At 38.7% G+C, this 17051-nt stretch overlaps 1 protein-coding gene across 2 annotated transcripts in view; it reads left to right on the top strand.

Annotated features, from left to right (window-relative positions):
* ANOS1 (anosmin 1) overlaps positions 1–17051 on the top strand; it is a 142581-nt gene that overhangs the window by 86580 nt on the left and 38950 nt on the right. For both annotated transcript variants that reach the window (XM_086481938.1, XM_086481870.1), the window contains exons 5-6: positions 4470–4654; positions 12710–12839. In XM_086481938.1, the coding sequence (XP_086338064.1) occupies positions 4470–4654; positions 12710–12839 (315 nt within the window). The remainder of the gene's footprint in view (positions 1–4469; positions 4655–12709; positions 12840–17051) is intronic.

Here is a 17051-nt window from a genome sequence, read left to right as displayed (position 1 = left end):
CCACAGAGTTGGAATGTTTTGTTAGAAATCCATTCTCCTTACTTCAGTGATAAAAAATAAATATTAATGAGATGTTCTTCTGATAGCATGGTCTCTCTCTGGAGACCCTAATCAGCAGAACTCTGAACTAAGCTCCAGGCTTAGGTCCGAATCTAGACTTATTTCCATCTATGGATGGAAAAATGGTAAACTGTTGAAGGAGATGGTGATTTTATTTTTATATTCATTGCTTTCACTGAAATGTTAGTTCATCTTTTTGAATGTTCCTAGTGATGAGAACGTATGTCAGAAATAATGTGCTTTGACTTTTGAATCCTGTCTTTTGAGTGTGCAGAATGGGCCATCAGGAAGCACTATCTTACACAAATGGTTAAGATTTGATCTAGGAGTCATACAGGTTGAGTAAGCATAAAACTGATGAAAATAGTACAAGTATTTTGAACAGCATGCAATACTGTGATCCAGATTTCCAGTGCAGAAGGGAAATTCTCTTGCTTCCAAAATACTTCAGAGCGACCCCTTTAAAACTCTAAGGAATTAATACACTCTTATACACAACACCTTTTAAAATTAAAATTATTAAAATGCATCACTTAGTTATTTCTTTTGTTTTCTTGAGGCAAATGACCAGAGTGATAAACTGGCATTTGTATTGTATATGTAATGATGTACACGATCAGGCTCCATACCACAACTACAAAGTGCTCCAGTAAATGTGACAGCTGGAAAAGGTAAAGTGAACAAGCAAACAGATGAACACGTGAAACAAGGTGACATGCTTTGGGAGAGGACACAGGATACGACAGGCTATGATTCCTTGTACAAGTGCACACTAGGAAGTCTACTACTGTTTAGCCTAATTGTATAGGAGCAGTACTAACGTTCTCTTAACATCTTATCACCTATCTGCAGGAGGTGCTTGCTTGTAAGAGCATATATGTCTTGCAGAGGAAGGGCAAGCCCAATACCGTACTTCCTTCTCAGCTGATGAATTCAGCTAATTAGCCTCTTCAACCTGTCTTTCTGCAACAAAGGACAAATAGAAACAGAGCAGGCTTGCTATTCTTTTTCTCCAGGGGTGAATGACCTTCCTGTCACTAAGGAAGAGCAAACTCTGCAAGCATGACTGAGATCTAGTGAATATGTTTAGTACTTATCATTTTGACAGCACTCACAGCTAGAGAATGAACTCAGATTGAATCTAAGAGTGTAGAGAAGTTCCTATAATTTTACTGTTGATCAAGCTCTGGTGATTAGTTACAACAGCAGATACAAATACCCATCTGATTTGCTGTATTTAGAAACTGGATTTGCCCTCTAGTACTAAGTGCTAAAGCCCAATTGTGAAAGAATATTAATGTAAGTACACTGCCACTAAAGTCATATATTGCAAATGTTGAATTAACATAACAAGTCCAGTTACTTGTTATCCAAACTGTTGGCTTGTATTTGCTATAATCTACAAACTATCCATTATCATTGTATTTTTTCATCTCTGTTGGGAGTATTACTAATCAGTTATTTAGTCTTCACATTTCTATTTCCCTATACTGAAGATATCAAACGTTCTCTGCTACTTTTCTGTCATCTGCCTCATCCACCTCCTTTATGTTATCTCAACTAGTGAAGGACTTCAGAAAGTGTCCCTTCTCTATGGCCTACCTATTTTTTTTCTCTATAGGGACATAATGATGTTATAAATAACAGTAAGTGCCTAAAGTAATTTTGGTACTTTGGAGATAGAAATGGGGGCAATATCTCTGCTTAGAAATAAAACAGTTTAAAAATACAGAAGAAAAAGGAAAGAAGAGAAATGGATGGAAAATGCATGATCAAGTCCACTTTTTCTAACATGCACGTATGCATCCCCAAGTAAGAACAAGGACAAGTATCTTTTTCTACACTCACCTGATGACAGCTGAAAAAATTACCCATCACCTTTTTCCTGTTCAGAAGTTAGTGGTTTCTCAGATGTGATGATACACCTACTTGTGTGAACTTTCCAAGACTGATTTTTAACAAAGTTTTAGGGTTCATGCTGTATAAACCAACCTTCCTGGTTTTGTCTGAAACGTGTGAGGGAGCAATCCATACAGCAGACCAAACTGCAGATCTGAGCAACTAAATTGTGAAAAGAAGGGTTATGACATTTAAAGGGTATCATGGTATGACAATATTACGATAGAATAGCTGGAGCCAGATGGTCACCCACAGTTTAAGGGCTCTTTTCATGGGTAAAGAAAAACAGTTTTGTATTAGAAAAAACAGTGTACAGTTTTACAAATGTGTCATTCTGTGTCTTTGAACAACTGTATTTACAATTGTACTGATGCCCTGAATGTACCCTTTACTGTCTGACACCCTTCTGTGGAAACTTTTTGAATTCCTGGGGAATCGACATTTAAGGTACAGATCCTTATGAGGGACCAGCATGCATTTATTTTTCATGGAACAGAGATGCATCTGCTGTTTGAAAAACACCTTTAGAAACATTTTTCCTGGGCTCTGGTATAGCACACATACAGCAATCAGTGATTTGAACTCTTCAGTTAAGCACTGCAGACTTCAGAAGACTAATTTGTTCCAGCACGATGAAAGGGCTGACCATTTACATAATAAAAAGCACATTGAAGAGTAATTGGATCTACACATCTGGATATTAACTTGATGGTGCTGGTTCTACAAAAGTATTTTAAAATGCACTTGTGCTGTGCTCTTGTTTGTGCTGCTGTGCTCCATCTGCATGCAATTACATAACACCGGAGAGGCTGAGATACTTGCAATCAAGTGAATCCAACTGCCCCTAATGCAAAGCAGATGGAAGTTTTCTTAACATGCAAATTGTAGGATTATTATACATCATAATTAAAGAAGGATTTTCAAATGTGGAAATCCAAACTGACATGTTCTGTGATGTTCGTTATATTAGACTAAGACTGCAGGCTGTTGAAGGATATGCAGGGTTTAAAGTGCTGTGATAAACAGATTTAACTACTGGATTTTTCTCGGGTTGATTTTAGATTTCTTCAAGGGCTACAAGATCAATTTTGATTTACTTGTAGTTAATTGTATGATCAGGTTTGGGAGAAGACCTCTTAAAATATAAAAGCCATTTGTTCACCTAAGGGAATTTTGGTACTCAGTCATCTGTGGCAGACCGAGTGGGAAACAATTTTTTGAACCAACACGTACAGCTGGACTTACATGGACACCCACTGAAATGACAAAATAACTAAAGTGCATACGATAACTTGCCAAGAAGGTTTATGCATGAGCAAAGAAATCTTATTTGTGACATACATTGAAGTGACAAAGTGCTGTGCACTCAAATATATGAGTTCCTAAAGTCTGTCTAGAGGAACGTATGTAACACTTGATTTGTTGATTTAATCAAAAGATGCCAAATCTGAAGAGTTGTTTTTTTTTTCTTTCAAGCTACTGCAGATGTTTTCAAAAAGGTGATGTTACTAGCAGTAGGAAAAACAGAAGTAACTGTCCTACAGTGTTACTGTGTAATGAGAAATTACTGTAAAATTTTAGAAAGACACCTTTATCTCTGAAACGTTAACAATTGGAAAAGTTACATTAGATATCACATATCTATTCCAAGATGCCATGGAATTACCTTTCCTAGATCTTTAGGGAAGACTGGCGAGTGACGCATCATACAATACGGCTGTATGTGAGTCAATAAGATGATGCTGCCATGCAGAGGGCAAACAGCTATTTTTAAGTATATCAGCATAAAGTAAGATGTGTGAAATAATCCTGCTTCTCTAGTCTACACTGTTAAGAGCTTAGACACAGTTTGTGTCCAGTTTTAGGCTTGATTCTGGAGAATGGTTGTGGGCCAATAGGATAGTTTCCAGACCCAACTGCAAGAATGATCAGAGGCCTAGAAACATTTAAAAGGAAAATGGAGCGCATTGTGGTTATTACACTGAAGAAGAAAACATTCAGAGGCACGATAACAATCTTGCAGTACGTGAAGTTCTCCTTCATAGATGAAAGAAAGAATCTGGTCTCCACAATCTGTGAACGTCATGAACAAGGATCGAGTTTAAGATGCAGCAGATGAGGCTAAACAAGGTAGTGAGAAAGCTTTCTAATGGTAAGAATAGAGAAGTAATGGAACAAATTACTATGTGACGCTGTGTAAATTCTGTCATTAGATGTATTTAAAGAAAAATTAGGTGAAAAACTGAACAACAGGTGTAGCTGATGCTACTTGGGATCAAAGGGATCTTTAGTTTTTAAATGAAAGAAATAATTTTGAAGATTTTTTACAAACAAGTTTTACTGTTAGCAGAAATATGTCAGCTACGGGCACTTCTGAAACTCCCACATTCATCAGCCTATCCATTCCCCCATTTTTCTTTTAATTAATTTTTATACAGCTTCATCTACATATGGTTTAATTGCATATTTTAAATTACTCATATATTTTTGACTGCACATTCCTATTACAGGTGTTCCACTGAAACCCCGGAAAGAATTAAAATTTGTAGAACTTCAGTCTGGAGACCTGGAGGTGAAGTGGTCTTCAAAATTCAATATTTCCATTGAACCTGTGATCTATGTTGTTCAGAGGAGGTGGAATCAAGGAATCCATCCAAGTGAGGATGATGCTACTAACTGGCAAACTGTGGCACAGGTCAGTTCATTATAAAGCAGTATGGATCCCTAGCTTCCAGACCATGACCTAAACGTCCTCTTCAGATCAGAGAAGAGTTAGATCACTTGCAGGTGGGGAGGATCATGCAGAGGGATCCATTTATAGGGTCTCTCTCCAGGTCACAACAGAGCTGCAAACAGAATCCAGATCTCCAAGGCTTTACTTCACTGCTCAATGAACTGTGCGCTAGATTTACTCAGGAGAAATTAACTTCAGTATTTTTGCTTCTAGTTTGTCAGTTATAGAAACATCAAATGCTTTTGGTATGTATTGAAAATGACTCCATAAAAAAGTGTGAATATACCAGTAAAGAAGTAAGTAATGGTTTCCTTGTCCCCAAAAGAAAAAATACTCAGAGGTTTATGTTTTCAAAATGAGTTTGTTTTGTGGGTTCGCTCTCTGTAGGTAAAAATCTGTAGAATTAGCTGGAGACTTGATTTTCATAAGGCCAGTGAGTGGCACTTTCTTGTAGGCACTTACTTACGATCTATTCAGATGGGAATTCCAAAGTCTCTGAAAGCCACAAATCTCTTGAAATACATAGAATTAGATACCAAAATCCATGGAAGGAAACACATAAGAGACATAGACCTTTTGAGGTCAGTGGGACTCAGTGCACAGTGTCCAATGCATGGCTTAGGTCTTATCAAAAAGATAAGAAGTACAATTGATGAAAAGACTATTTAATTTTTTAAAATAAAGAGTGAAGAGAAGACTAAAACCTGTATTCTTTATAAAGTTGTTTTTTTTCAGATGTGACCCTCCCAATTCGGAAAAGGCTATGATGTCATGGTCTTATCACTCAGTGCAATCCAGACTGAAAATGTAAGATTCATGAGCAAATGTTTCTTAATGAGAAGCAGCCAACAGAGCATAAATTTTCGCTTAGTTCCTTCCCAGTCTCAATCTGTTTTTTAACATGCTGACAGTCCACCTGGATGGCAGAGTTCCAATCATTTATCTTAACTGCTTCACCCTCATCCCTGCTGACAAGAAAAGTAAAATGCTGATTTTGAAAAGACCTGCAAAATGTCATTATAGCTAGGAAAAAAAGGAAAGAAAGAATAAATAGAACCATCCACAAAATAAAGCAAGGGGTTTAAATTCTGTGGCAATCTGTGTTCATTCTCAATTCAAATTGTGTAGGAAAAATGTCAAGCTTGTGAAACTGAGCACTTGGAAGTGAGGTTCTTAGCTTCCATGTGGTGCTACAGGGGGCTGTCACTATGTTAGATTCTTGCTCAGAAAAAGTCACCTGCAGCAGAGCCTGACGTGAAACCCTGCTTGTGCAAGCCCAGGGGAACCTGAACACCTCCAAACCTGGTAAAGTTGCAGTGACTTATTTATTATTTCTCAGCTGAGGTGCAGGTCTTCAATCTGCATTCTCCATATTGAGCAACCAACCTCCTGTCTTTGCTACCAGGAAAACAACATGTAGCAAAAATGAGCCAGGTCTGACATGGTTTAGTGGTGGGCTTGGTAGTGTTAGGATAATGGGTGGACTTGATGATCTTAAAGATATTTTCCAACCGAAATGATTCTATGATTCTATGAATTACTCTTCGCTGTTATTGTGCCATGCATGTGTGCCAGACTACAGAAGTCCAGCTCTTCTGGGTGGTGGATCCAGACTGCAAAGGTAGCACACTGCTGTGCTTTTTCTCATTTTGGAAACAGACCTCATGCACGTTTCTGGAAGCATGCGCTATATGTCCTCCACAGTAGAGGAGCATATACGAACCTCTGCCTTCTTGCAGTGGATGTACAAGAGAGAGCGTTCCAGAAATGTGTTCCTGTGTAAGAGTGATAAGAACCCTGACGGCTGCCTTTCCTGGGGGTCTGTTACACGTGGGCAGAAGGGGCTGAGTTAATCACTGTGGCAGGAGAAGCCTCCTCCAGCTGACATCTTTCTGAGAACTTTGCTGTCCCTTCTGCGTCACAAGAGGTGCATGTTTGATTGTGTGACGGATGCCACTGGGGATGTCAGTTCAGAACAAGCTTCAGGATGCCTGACTGGCTTTGTGGACTGTGTATACCTCATGGGACATACAGGATGGGCAACCTTGAGGGGTGCTAGTAATCAGAATTTCTGTCTTTGTGGGGTAATGTACCTCCATGGTGTTTGTAGTTTAGACATCCCACCAGGCAGTCAAAATTGTTAAGGGTGGCTTCCTGCAATAGAATTTATTTTGTAATATCAGCAACAAGGATGGATATCCAGTTTGACTAAAGTGACTGTGTGCACGGCCTACGGGCTTTTCGTGTCTGTATAACGAAGTTTTTTTCTTGTATGATTCCAAAACATTAGCGTATAAGACCTTAGTTATAGGCAAAGACTGCAAAGAGCTCAGCCGTTAGGCTGAGAACTCCTGGGGCACCTCAGTCCAGGGCAGATAATGCTGACTCTTTCATTATTCTCTAACTTAAGCTAGAGAGCATGTAAAAAGCACTCAAAGATCAAAAAGGCTGTGGGTGAGGATGTGAATTTCTCTATGCCTATGCCCATATGTAGTGTAATTATGCAAAGTTATTGTTTGCATATTCTTGTAAGAAATGTCATAATATTTTATCAAAGTTCCTTATCCAATATTCTATTTTTTTTTAATCTATCTGAGAAGAAATGGGGCTATAACTTTCCATAACTTTATTTTAAGGTGTTTACTTTTCAAAAAAACTTCCTGTTTTCTGTTGCTGTTACATGAGCTAGTTTGTAAGTAATTTCTCATGTCTCACATAAATTTGTACTTGGTATTGAAAAAGTAATTTTGAAAAAGTTTGTTTCCTTGGTATCGTATTGTGTCATCAGGTCTTTTTTGATGGTTTCTTTTTAAGGAGGAAGGCTCAGTCTATTATGTTATTTATTTAGCTCTGCAAGTATATGAAGAAAACAAACACATAAAAAACAATTTTAGTTATTTTTCACTTCAGGAAGAAGGGAAAGGAAGAACTTCAGTTTTTTACTGCACATTTGTTTGAAAACTTGACATAACTAACCATTTGACTAATTTCCATTGGTTAATATAAAACCTATGGAAACTAAGATACTAGTTAGCCTAGTTAGCTGTGATGTACAGTATCCTAAGTGATAATGCCAAGTTTCTTACAGGTACTGTTTCTTAAGGTTTAACTAGCTGAGCAGGACCTGCTGCACTATCCCATGAGAATACTGCATATCTTGTGAACAAACGTCATTCTGTTTGGGGCTAATGTTTTCTAAAAATAATAGTATTACTGTTTACATTGGAAACTTAGATATTTAATTATATTAAGCAAATTAATGAAGTTAATTCAAATGTGCCAGGTCAGTTATTTTCAGACAGAACACATCTGTGTTGTGTGAATGGATGTCAGGTATGTCTGCATCTATATACATATATACATACACGCATATATATACGTATGCATATGGGCAGGCAATAATGAAATTTACTTATTAGTTTATTCCTTTATTAAAACAAATAAGGGGCAGTATTTACTGCTAGCTTGATTGTGACAGACCTTAGGGATCTTATCAATATATATAAATATCTAAAGGGCAGGTGTCAAGAGGATGAGGCCAGTCTCTTTTCAGTGGTGCCCAGTGACAGGACAAGGGGCAACAGGCACAAGCTGGAGTGCAGGAAGTTCCACCTCAACGTAAGGAAAAACTTCTTTACTCTGAGGGTGGCAGAGCACTGGAACAGGCTGCCCAGGGGGGTTGTGGAGTCTCCTTCCCTGGAGATACTCAAAACTCTTCTGGACACAACCCTTTGCAACCTGCTGTAGGTGAACCTGCTTTAGCAGGGGGTTGGACTAGACAATCTCCAGAGGTCCCTTCCAACCCCTGCCATTCTGTAGTTAGTGCTTCACTTTGGAATTGTTTAAACTCTGTGGACAACTAGTCTTTTTTAAAATTTAAAGTTTCTGACACACCTAAAGTTGTGGTTCTGAGTATCACAAAAAGTTTCTCAGCCCTTGACAGTTAGAAACCCCTGCTGGAGCTAACCACCAGTCCTGTACACTAAAGGTTTCTTTCTCCATCTCACAGGAGGGGCTTGCTTTGGTAAGTGTTCTTAGAGAGCGCCTACCTTGTGTGGGATTGCATTCACGTGAAATAGGGGAGGTGTGCTGTTCTTTGATAAGAGTAGTGGATGCAGCACTGTCAGGCTGCTGTATCAGAGGAAACATAAATTCAGCTCTTCTGATACCCTGGATAGTATCCCTTCACTCTCTGAACTGAAAATTCTTTTATCACTGTGCTTTGTTTCAAAAGAAGGTGTAGAGCTATGAACTCAGCAGGGTAAGACTGTCCAATCCTGTTTCCATTAAACCTTTGCACTACAGAAAGGAATCCAAGATTGATAGTGTGAAAGAAGAGGAATGAACACAGTGAAACAGTCCATTGATTTCTGTAGTCCTTAGATAGGGGAGAGCCCTCTGTACCAGTCTTTGCTATGAAGACCTTCTTACACAAATTTTTACACATATATATGACAGAAAACACTTCCTTGGAGTGGCGACACAAGAATCCGATTTGAATGGCCTAACTGCTATGCTGCTGGGTCATAGATTCTTTCCTCTCCCTCCCCATGCTAACTAATCCCACCTTTCCCTTACAAGAAGTTGCAACTTTTAGCCTTTCTTTCTCTGAGGAATAGTTTTGCCCATGAATGTAGAACATGTTCTAATTCAAAGTAGTATGCAACATCCAAGATGCTCGGGAATGTTTTCTCCCAACCTCTCAGACAAGGGATGGGATTGGAGATAGGTTGTCTGCTCTCTGGGTGAGTACTTTGATCATAAGTCAGTTGTATGAGTGGCGGGGGGAGATTTCTGCAGGCGTTTTAAAGAGGATAGCAGATAACCCCCCTTTGAAAGACAGGATGAGGGGAATACTTTCAGGAGGGGGCTCAGGGCTTAAACAGCTAAGGTGTGCTGGGAGACGAGTGGAACTGTTGGTGCTTCCTAAATGGAGCAGCTCTGGGCAAATCTCAGCCAAATTCTCACCTGAAAGCCCAATCACTTTCTTCTTTCTGGCCATTGGAGGTGGTCTGTTGTCCCTTGGACCTGAAATGCACTCTTGGGAAGGAGTGTCAAGCTATTATCTGTGTTCTCCAGGTTATGTCATTGTGATTACGTGCTGCTCCTATGTAAAGTTGTATCCTAATGTAATTAATGGGGACATTCACTTGTCTTCAATGAACTTTGGATAGTGCTGAAAGTGGACATGTTGGCCAATGATTTTGTCTGAGGACTCATTTGTTATTTTATTCCAAATGAAACGCTTGTTAGGATTAGAGATTAGCTTCAAATTTTAATTAAATGGGTAATGCATCGCCAAAAAAAAATAATTATGATCCCATAATGATTTGAGGGGTGATCTTTTTGTTTTGTCTCTTATTTATGATTCTTAAAAAAAATACTAGCATTCTAAGAAATCCATAAAATTGTCGTTTAATTCTCTCATATTCAGGCAAAATTTTAGGTGTGTGATAAGATTCAACCATTAGTTATTTAATACCACTCAGCCTATCATTTAGTAGGCTTACATTAATATAAGACAGATATTGAAAGACTCTGAATATTATGATAACAGCTCCAAACATACTTAAGTAGTGAGAACTAACTAAACTAAAGCAATTAAACAAAAAATTCAATTTACCTTTAAGGTAGTTTAAGATATTTCAGTGGTATTTACCTCTTTCTTGAAATTTATTAAATCTGTGTAAATGTTGGTTGAAGGTGCCAAAGTAGTTTATAATCTATAATGCAGGAGTTACAGATACACCTCCTGCATGCCATTGAGTTTAACAGGAGCTTTGCCAACAAAATGAATGATGAAAGTAATAGGCCCAAGGCATGTTCATAAATTAAAATAATTTTAATTAAACGGATTGACAGATTATTTGATTTTACAGTATTTCATGGTTGCCACGGAAGACTGACAGAACTGAAATCCTTTCTTTTAATCAGTCCTAGCAGAATAGCTGATCTGATGCAAATGACGAAGATTCCTTAGCTGAGGAATTTGGGATCAAGTTTATTCAGATTATGCTTGCCTTGAAATTAAATTTAGCAAATCTGTTTTTAAAAACCCACAGTGTTATAACTAGTTAATTACAATTAGACATTGGTCCTGACCCTGATTTCAGTTGCAGCAGTCGCCTAAATATATCCTTGTTTGTTTTTTTTTTTTTCTCTTAATATAGTGATAGTTTATATTACTCCAGTTCACTGTCGTGTCTTATCTGTAAATTTTTGATTATGTTTGACTGCATGCTGGAAAAAACTAGCACATCTGAGTGCTTAAAAAAATTAAAATAATTTTAAAAGTTGGTTCAGGTAGGTTTTTTCTTCACCAAGGAAACGTCTCCATTGGATGAGGTAATTCACTCTACAGGTAATGTTAAAAAAGGAAAGAAGATGAAACAGAAAGCATTGGGACTGTTACCCCTGCTTAAGCTAAAAGGACAAATACAGCCATCTGAATGGAAAAGGACTCTGAGTAGCAGTAATATGTGAGGGGCTCAAAGTCTACAACACTTACCAGTCTGAGAGCAGTTAATAGTGCAGTTTAGAAAGGCTTTCTTTCCTTTACATGCTCACACAAATGAGGTCTCTGTTTCCCTAAATTTTACTTATCACCAGATGAAGAGATTAAGTACAGGATAACACCTACAAATTGTATTTGTCAGGGCTCTAAAAATACCATTGCAGGGGAGCTGAAGCAACTTCCTCAGGTTCTGACTATCTGAGTTAGGTTGGCAGCTGCTATTTTCTTACACAGTTTGGAAAAGGAGCAAAAAGCAGAAGTTTTTTGGGAACTATTTGGCATCGTTGCAAGTAGCATTGAATCCTGTACAGGGAAGGAGGGTTTTTGAAGTTACAGAAAACAGAGCTTGTGAAAATAAATTGATGTCACTAGATTTTTAATGAGCTTGCATGTTTAGTCAGTAATGATAATTAGTAATGATTGTCTAGTTTGTATTGTAAATATTGATATATTTAGACATATACAGGGCATTTGGTTCAGGTTCGTTGCTATTTTGATTAAAGAATTAAATTAAAATGCAATAAACATGACAACCTAAAATAAATTGAAAACTGTCTAACTGAGATGTAATTGCAAAAGTGAAATCTGCAACAAGTGGATTAGTTTTTGATGAGTTCTGCAAAAATGCCTTCTGTATTTGACAGTGACTCAGCAGTTAACCAGGAGGCTGTGTTCAGTTCTGGTGTTTGTACCTTTAGGAAAAATAAGAAACAGTTCAAAAGAAACCTCTTTAAAAGTTTAAAGGAGAAAAAGAAGATAGAGGAAAGTAGGGCTTAGAATAAGAGGGTGTAAAGCACCTCCTACTGAAAGGGTTCAGGGTGCATTTATGCTTATGCCATATTTCAGAGGTTAAGGCACTCCCCACAGAAGTTGGAAATTGAACTTGTGACACTAGCAGTCTCAGTGAGTGTTGTTGGAGAAAAGGTCATCTCCTATGACCTGAGGAAAGTCTGCAGGGAAGAGTTAAGGCTGTGAGTGTCTTTTTGGCAGAAGTGCCAAAGATCTGGAGAAGGCTTACATTCATTACCTGGGGGTTTCGTGTTTCCCATGAACCAGAAAAGGTGGCTTCTCACAGCATGGGATTTTGTGAAGCCATTTTGGACCCCTAATTCTCTGAGAATTGAGAATTGGAGAAATCAGTCCTATGACCTGGGGCAATGAGTTCCCTGAAACGTCAGCACCTGAACAGCTAGGCCCTATACACTGGTGAATGTTGTGATAACTGGAAAACTAATTTTGTGAATTTAACACTTCACCAGTTTTCTAAAGGTTACTTTTTCCAGAAGACACCTGCAGTGCAGGTGTGAAATTGGGTGGTTATGTGATTTTGTTCACAGCTGTGAATGCTTTACAGTGCAGAATGATGCTCGGAGTCAGATAGGTGGTTGTATACAGCCTGCTGACACTGGTGCATATTCAGTCTGACTAAACAGCGTTGCATGGGAGACGATGGGACAAGTAGCCATGTCAGAACAATGAGTGTGTGACATTTTCCCCACCAGACTACGGACGAGCGGGTTCGGCTGCCAGATATCCGAGCGAGCAGGTGGTACCAGTTCCGCGTGGCAGCTGTGAACGTACATGGGACGAGAGGCTTCACGGCACCCAGCAAGCACTTCCGATCCTCGAAAGGTTCGTTTTCATTCGCTCTGTCTAGTGCTCAACTTCTGCTCACTCACACATGAAGCTCAACTTGATCTGCCTACTTTTGTGGCAGAAGGTTTTTGTCAGGTGGGTTTTTGGGTAGTTTTGCCACCAGCTTAAGAAAAGGTGTAAGATTTGTTTGAAGTCAGAAAAGGAATTAAAGGTTAAAGATGTCATGATTCTTTTATCAGCAAGGGGCCTCTACGAATAAACCTCCTTTTAAACATTTTCCGCACGGTTGGTATCAAACAGCATGACCCTGACCATGAAACATGAAGCAACTGGGGTTTCAGTGTGTTATTCCCAGAAGTTTCTTTTATTTTTCTTTTTAGTTATGAGAAATAGGTTGTTGCCATATGTTTAGCAGAGTATTGAAATTTTTGTTGCCTGTATCTAAGTAATTGTAACAGCACTGTTTTGATGGAACTGTGGGCTCCCTTAATATACCTTTCCCTTTGCTTGCACTAGTTGTAAGGGCTTAAGAATAGAAATGGTATAAATGATAAATAGCGTGTTTCTGTTCATTAGAAAGGCATACCAGACAATCCACAAAGTATTGTAGGAATTTTTGTTGCCATTTCTGGTTTTGCAAGTGTTTGGGTAATAGAATAACTTTGAAAATTATTTCAGTAGCAGTAAATGGTACTTGGGGAATGGGGGAGATAGAAACAGTTCTCTCACCGTGTGGAGTTGCTGGCATTGTCCCTGGTGTGCCTTTGACCCATGCAAAGTAAAATTTTCCCGGATGACTCTCAGGCATAGCATAGGAGTTAGCACAGGCCAGAAACTATTCCCAACAGACAGATGATCTGGATGTGGTCAACCTCTCTCAAAGGCAGTCAATAATGCGGGCATAACCAGGCCATGCTAGTTGACTTGAGTGCGAAAGATTGAGATCTAGCACTCTTCGCTCTACTAATAGAGGTAGTTTCTAATAGAAAGACTTTCTTTGGTTTAGTAGTGACAGAATCTTGACACTGATATAACGCATACTTTGAGGAATGCATTTCCTCCTTTCTGCAGACAGAATTATCTCGCGATAGGGGTAGTTGCCATCTATGGGTTCCTGTGCTAGCTTTTAGCTTGTTGCTTGTCCACAGTCAATCCTAGAAAAAATCTTATTGTAGATGCGGTTATAGAGGCATGCAAGTGCTTTTGCTGCTACTGATGGTTTAATAACTTACTGAAGAAGTATACATTAGACTTAGTAATTTTTTGGTGCTTTAACCACATTTGTGGTAGGAAGATTGGCTGGCATAGCTATCCCATTAATGCTGTGACCACAAACCTTTTGAAGTATAAAAGAAGTATTATTTTAAGAATTTTCTATACATAAGTAACATACCATTTCAGTCACATAAAAAATACAGTTCCTTCAAGCTGTGCTGAGCTTACTGCAAGGACTCAGCAGCAGCAGTAGCTTTTCCTCATGAGCAACACTTCAGCAGATACAGCACTTTGTTGTTGAATCTGGCGCCAGCTTTCTTTAAAACTGAGATCATTGCCAGTTGTTTTACTGAGTTTGTAAAGATTTTCCAACTATTCTGCTTGGAACCACTATAATTCCAATTACATAAAGGTATATCATGATAACACTGAGGTTTTGGCTTAGGCATGACATTTTCAGGCAGAACTTGTATTACTTTCCAAAAAATGCATCCCCTACTGAGTGTACTAGCCACAGGAGTATGTCGTTCAAAATACCTACACTGGTGATGAATATAAGAACATCCATGGTAAGTCATACTGAAGGTCTCTTTAGCCCAGTATCTGACCCCAGCCAAAAGTGAGTTTTTGGAGAACAGTGTAAAAGCAGGATGAGCACACAGGGATATTTCTCCTCCCAGCTGGCAGTGATTAGTGTTTCAGGAGCTTGTGGTTTTGAAATGATTACATGTTAAATACCAGAGTCCTCTTTTTCTGTGGTCTCTGCAGCTACCTCTGAAGCACTTGCTCTCCTTGAGTGCTGCTCATGGCTGTCTGGTGGAGGTGGGGAGCACTTTTAGGACTTTGTGACAAGGACAGCAGGAGCCAGTAGTACATCTGCATGTTCTTACCTAATAAACTGAAGTAAGGGGATCTCGATAATAGCAGAAAGTACGTAGCCAACATTGTTCAAAAGGCTTCTGTAACCCTCAGAATAACATTTTTCAAATCTAAACTCCATCCCTTGGCAGAGAATCATGAATTGTCAGACAAACAGCAAGGAGTTCAGTTAGCTATCAGCTTTGTAGCCAAAATCGTCCTACTCTGGCAGCTCATTTGACTATTTTAGAGGCTTTGGTATTATTAGTGGTCATTATAAAGATACCATGTTCGCGAGATGGAACATGTAGAAGTGCTAGGTGGTGACTGTCGGAAATGATGCTGGGATGCTTCAATAGGTATCTCAGTCCGAGAGTCCCCGGGTAGGCGCTCAGAGTGTTAACAGTTATACTGTCATATAGACATTTATTTACTACTTTGGAGCTTAGTGGGAAGCAGCGGCCTCTGCCTGGCAGAGAGGCAAGAAACTGCTGCTCAGATGTGCCTAGTTTTCTGAGTGCCAGCATCTACTGGCCCCTGCTGAGCTCTACAGGCACATTTAACCTCCAGTTTGGAAAAGAAAAGCGGACTTTGGCACATCACCTTTGGAAGGTTGCTGACTGTCTGTGCTACATTTCTGTGAAGTGTGGACAGAAATTCACATTCATTCTCGTACGGTTTCAATTCACCCTGTTGTGCCAAGACCAAGAAAAGATTATTATCTTCATCAGGCTTATCCGTAGTTTTCTTCAAAAAGAAACCCTTTGATCAGGAAACATAACAGCAATTCCTAAGAGTTTCTCACACAAGATGCTGAACTTCTACCAATTGCTCATAAGTTATAATGAATAGCAAATTATTTTTCCTTTAAAGGAGGACAAACATGATATATAATCTGAATCTAGGGAGGAGTATGGCACCACAAAGTCTCTGTCACTAAATATTTTAAGCTGTTAAAAAGAACATTCAAAAACATTGGTGCTGTAATTACTTGGAGAGAGGCTTTTTGTCTGGTTACCACAATACTGTTTTATCCTATTTCGTGGTTTTTTGCAAATGCAAAAAAAAGTGATCTCTAAGCCAACACGGCAAAGTAAGCTTTTGTTTTATTCAAAATAATGTTAAGTCTTCTGAGGTATGTAATTTCCATTAACTTCTATCGCTAAATTAAGCTCCTGATTATCCAAATTAGTTTAATTTCCCAGCCATGAAAAAGACAAAAACAGGAAAACAAGAGTATTTCATCAAGCATTTCAGATTACCATTCTTGATCTAGTTGTGTTTTGAGATTTTATCTACTGCAGCTTTTGATGCTCTTACACTATAAACATTTGATGTGAAGGTTTGTTAGCTGTTTTGCACTGCCTTATGTGTTCATTTATGGCATTAATCTGTCAATAACAAATAATCAGTGACACAGCTGAGGTGTTTTATTAAATATTCAGAGCTTATGCAGAGAGAAATTTTTTTATGCTGTGTATTTCTGTTTTATAAAGGAAATGAAGGATTTGCATGTGCTTGTCTGGCATGGCCCTTCACAGGGAATAAAGTGGTGCTTCATTTTGCCAAAATGAGATTCCAAAATTACAAGAAACACATATTAGACTATACCTGTCTGTTTGCAGCAGTGTGGTGAGAAGATTAAGTGAATACTGCACCTAGGAGAGTGGGTTCTTTCCTAGAAGTAGAACTCTGCACAGGATTTTCAGATTGATACTGTCAGCTAAAATTGATCAAAACTCTCTGTTTGACGGTGGTTTCCACTTTGCTTTTCAGGGTTTTTAAATAGTGTGTGCTTTCCTTTTCATCTGCAACTGAGTGGCAACAATTTGCAGTAACAGCAATAAATAAAGCTAATAAATGCCTGGCACAACATTTTTGATTCCCAAAGGTGCAAACATATTTCTCTTTGTATTTTCACTGTCTCTCTCCAAGCTACTTCATTTTCTCTGGAAGCAGGAGAGGACTGTTCCTGAAACCCATATATGAATCTCCTTGAATGAAAAGCTGCCTGTGCTTTTCTCCCATTAAGCGGGCACCGGGTAGCCTAACCCAACTGATCAGAAGCTGCTTGGCACTAGTAATAAAATTTTATTTGTTGCATTTGGGTAAGAGTTTTTAGGCTGTTTTTTCCTAGCTTTTATATGATTTATGATGAGAATGAACTCTTAGTAA

The sequence above is a fragment of the Leptosomus discolor genome, chromosome 1 (genome assembly GCF_034619465.1).
Source record: "Leptosomus discolor isolate bLepDis1 chromosome 1, bLepDis1.hap2, whole genome shotgun sequence".
In the NCBI taxonomy this organism is placed as follows: domain Eukaryota; kingdom Metazoa; phylum Chordata; class Aves; order Leptosomiformes; family Leptosomidae; genus Leptosomus; species Leptosomus discolor.
This window is presented reverse-complemented; position numbering and strand designations above follow the sequence as displayed.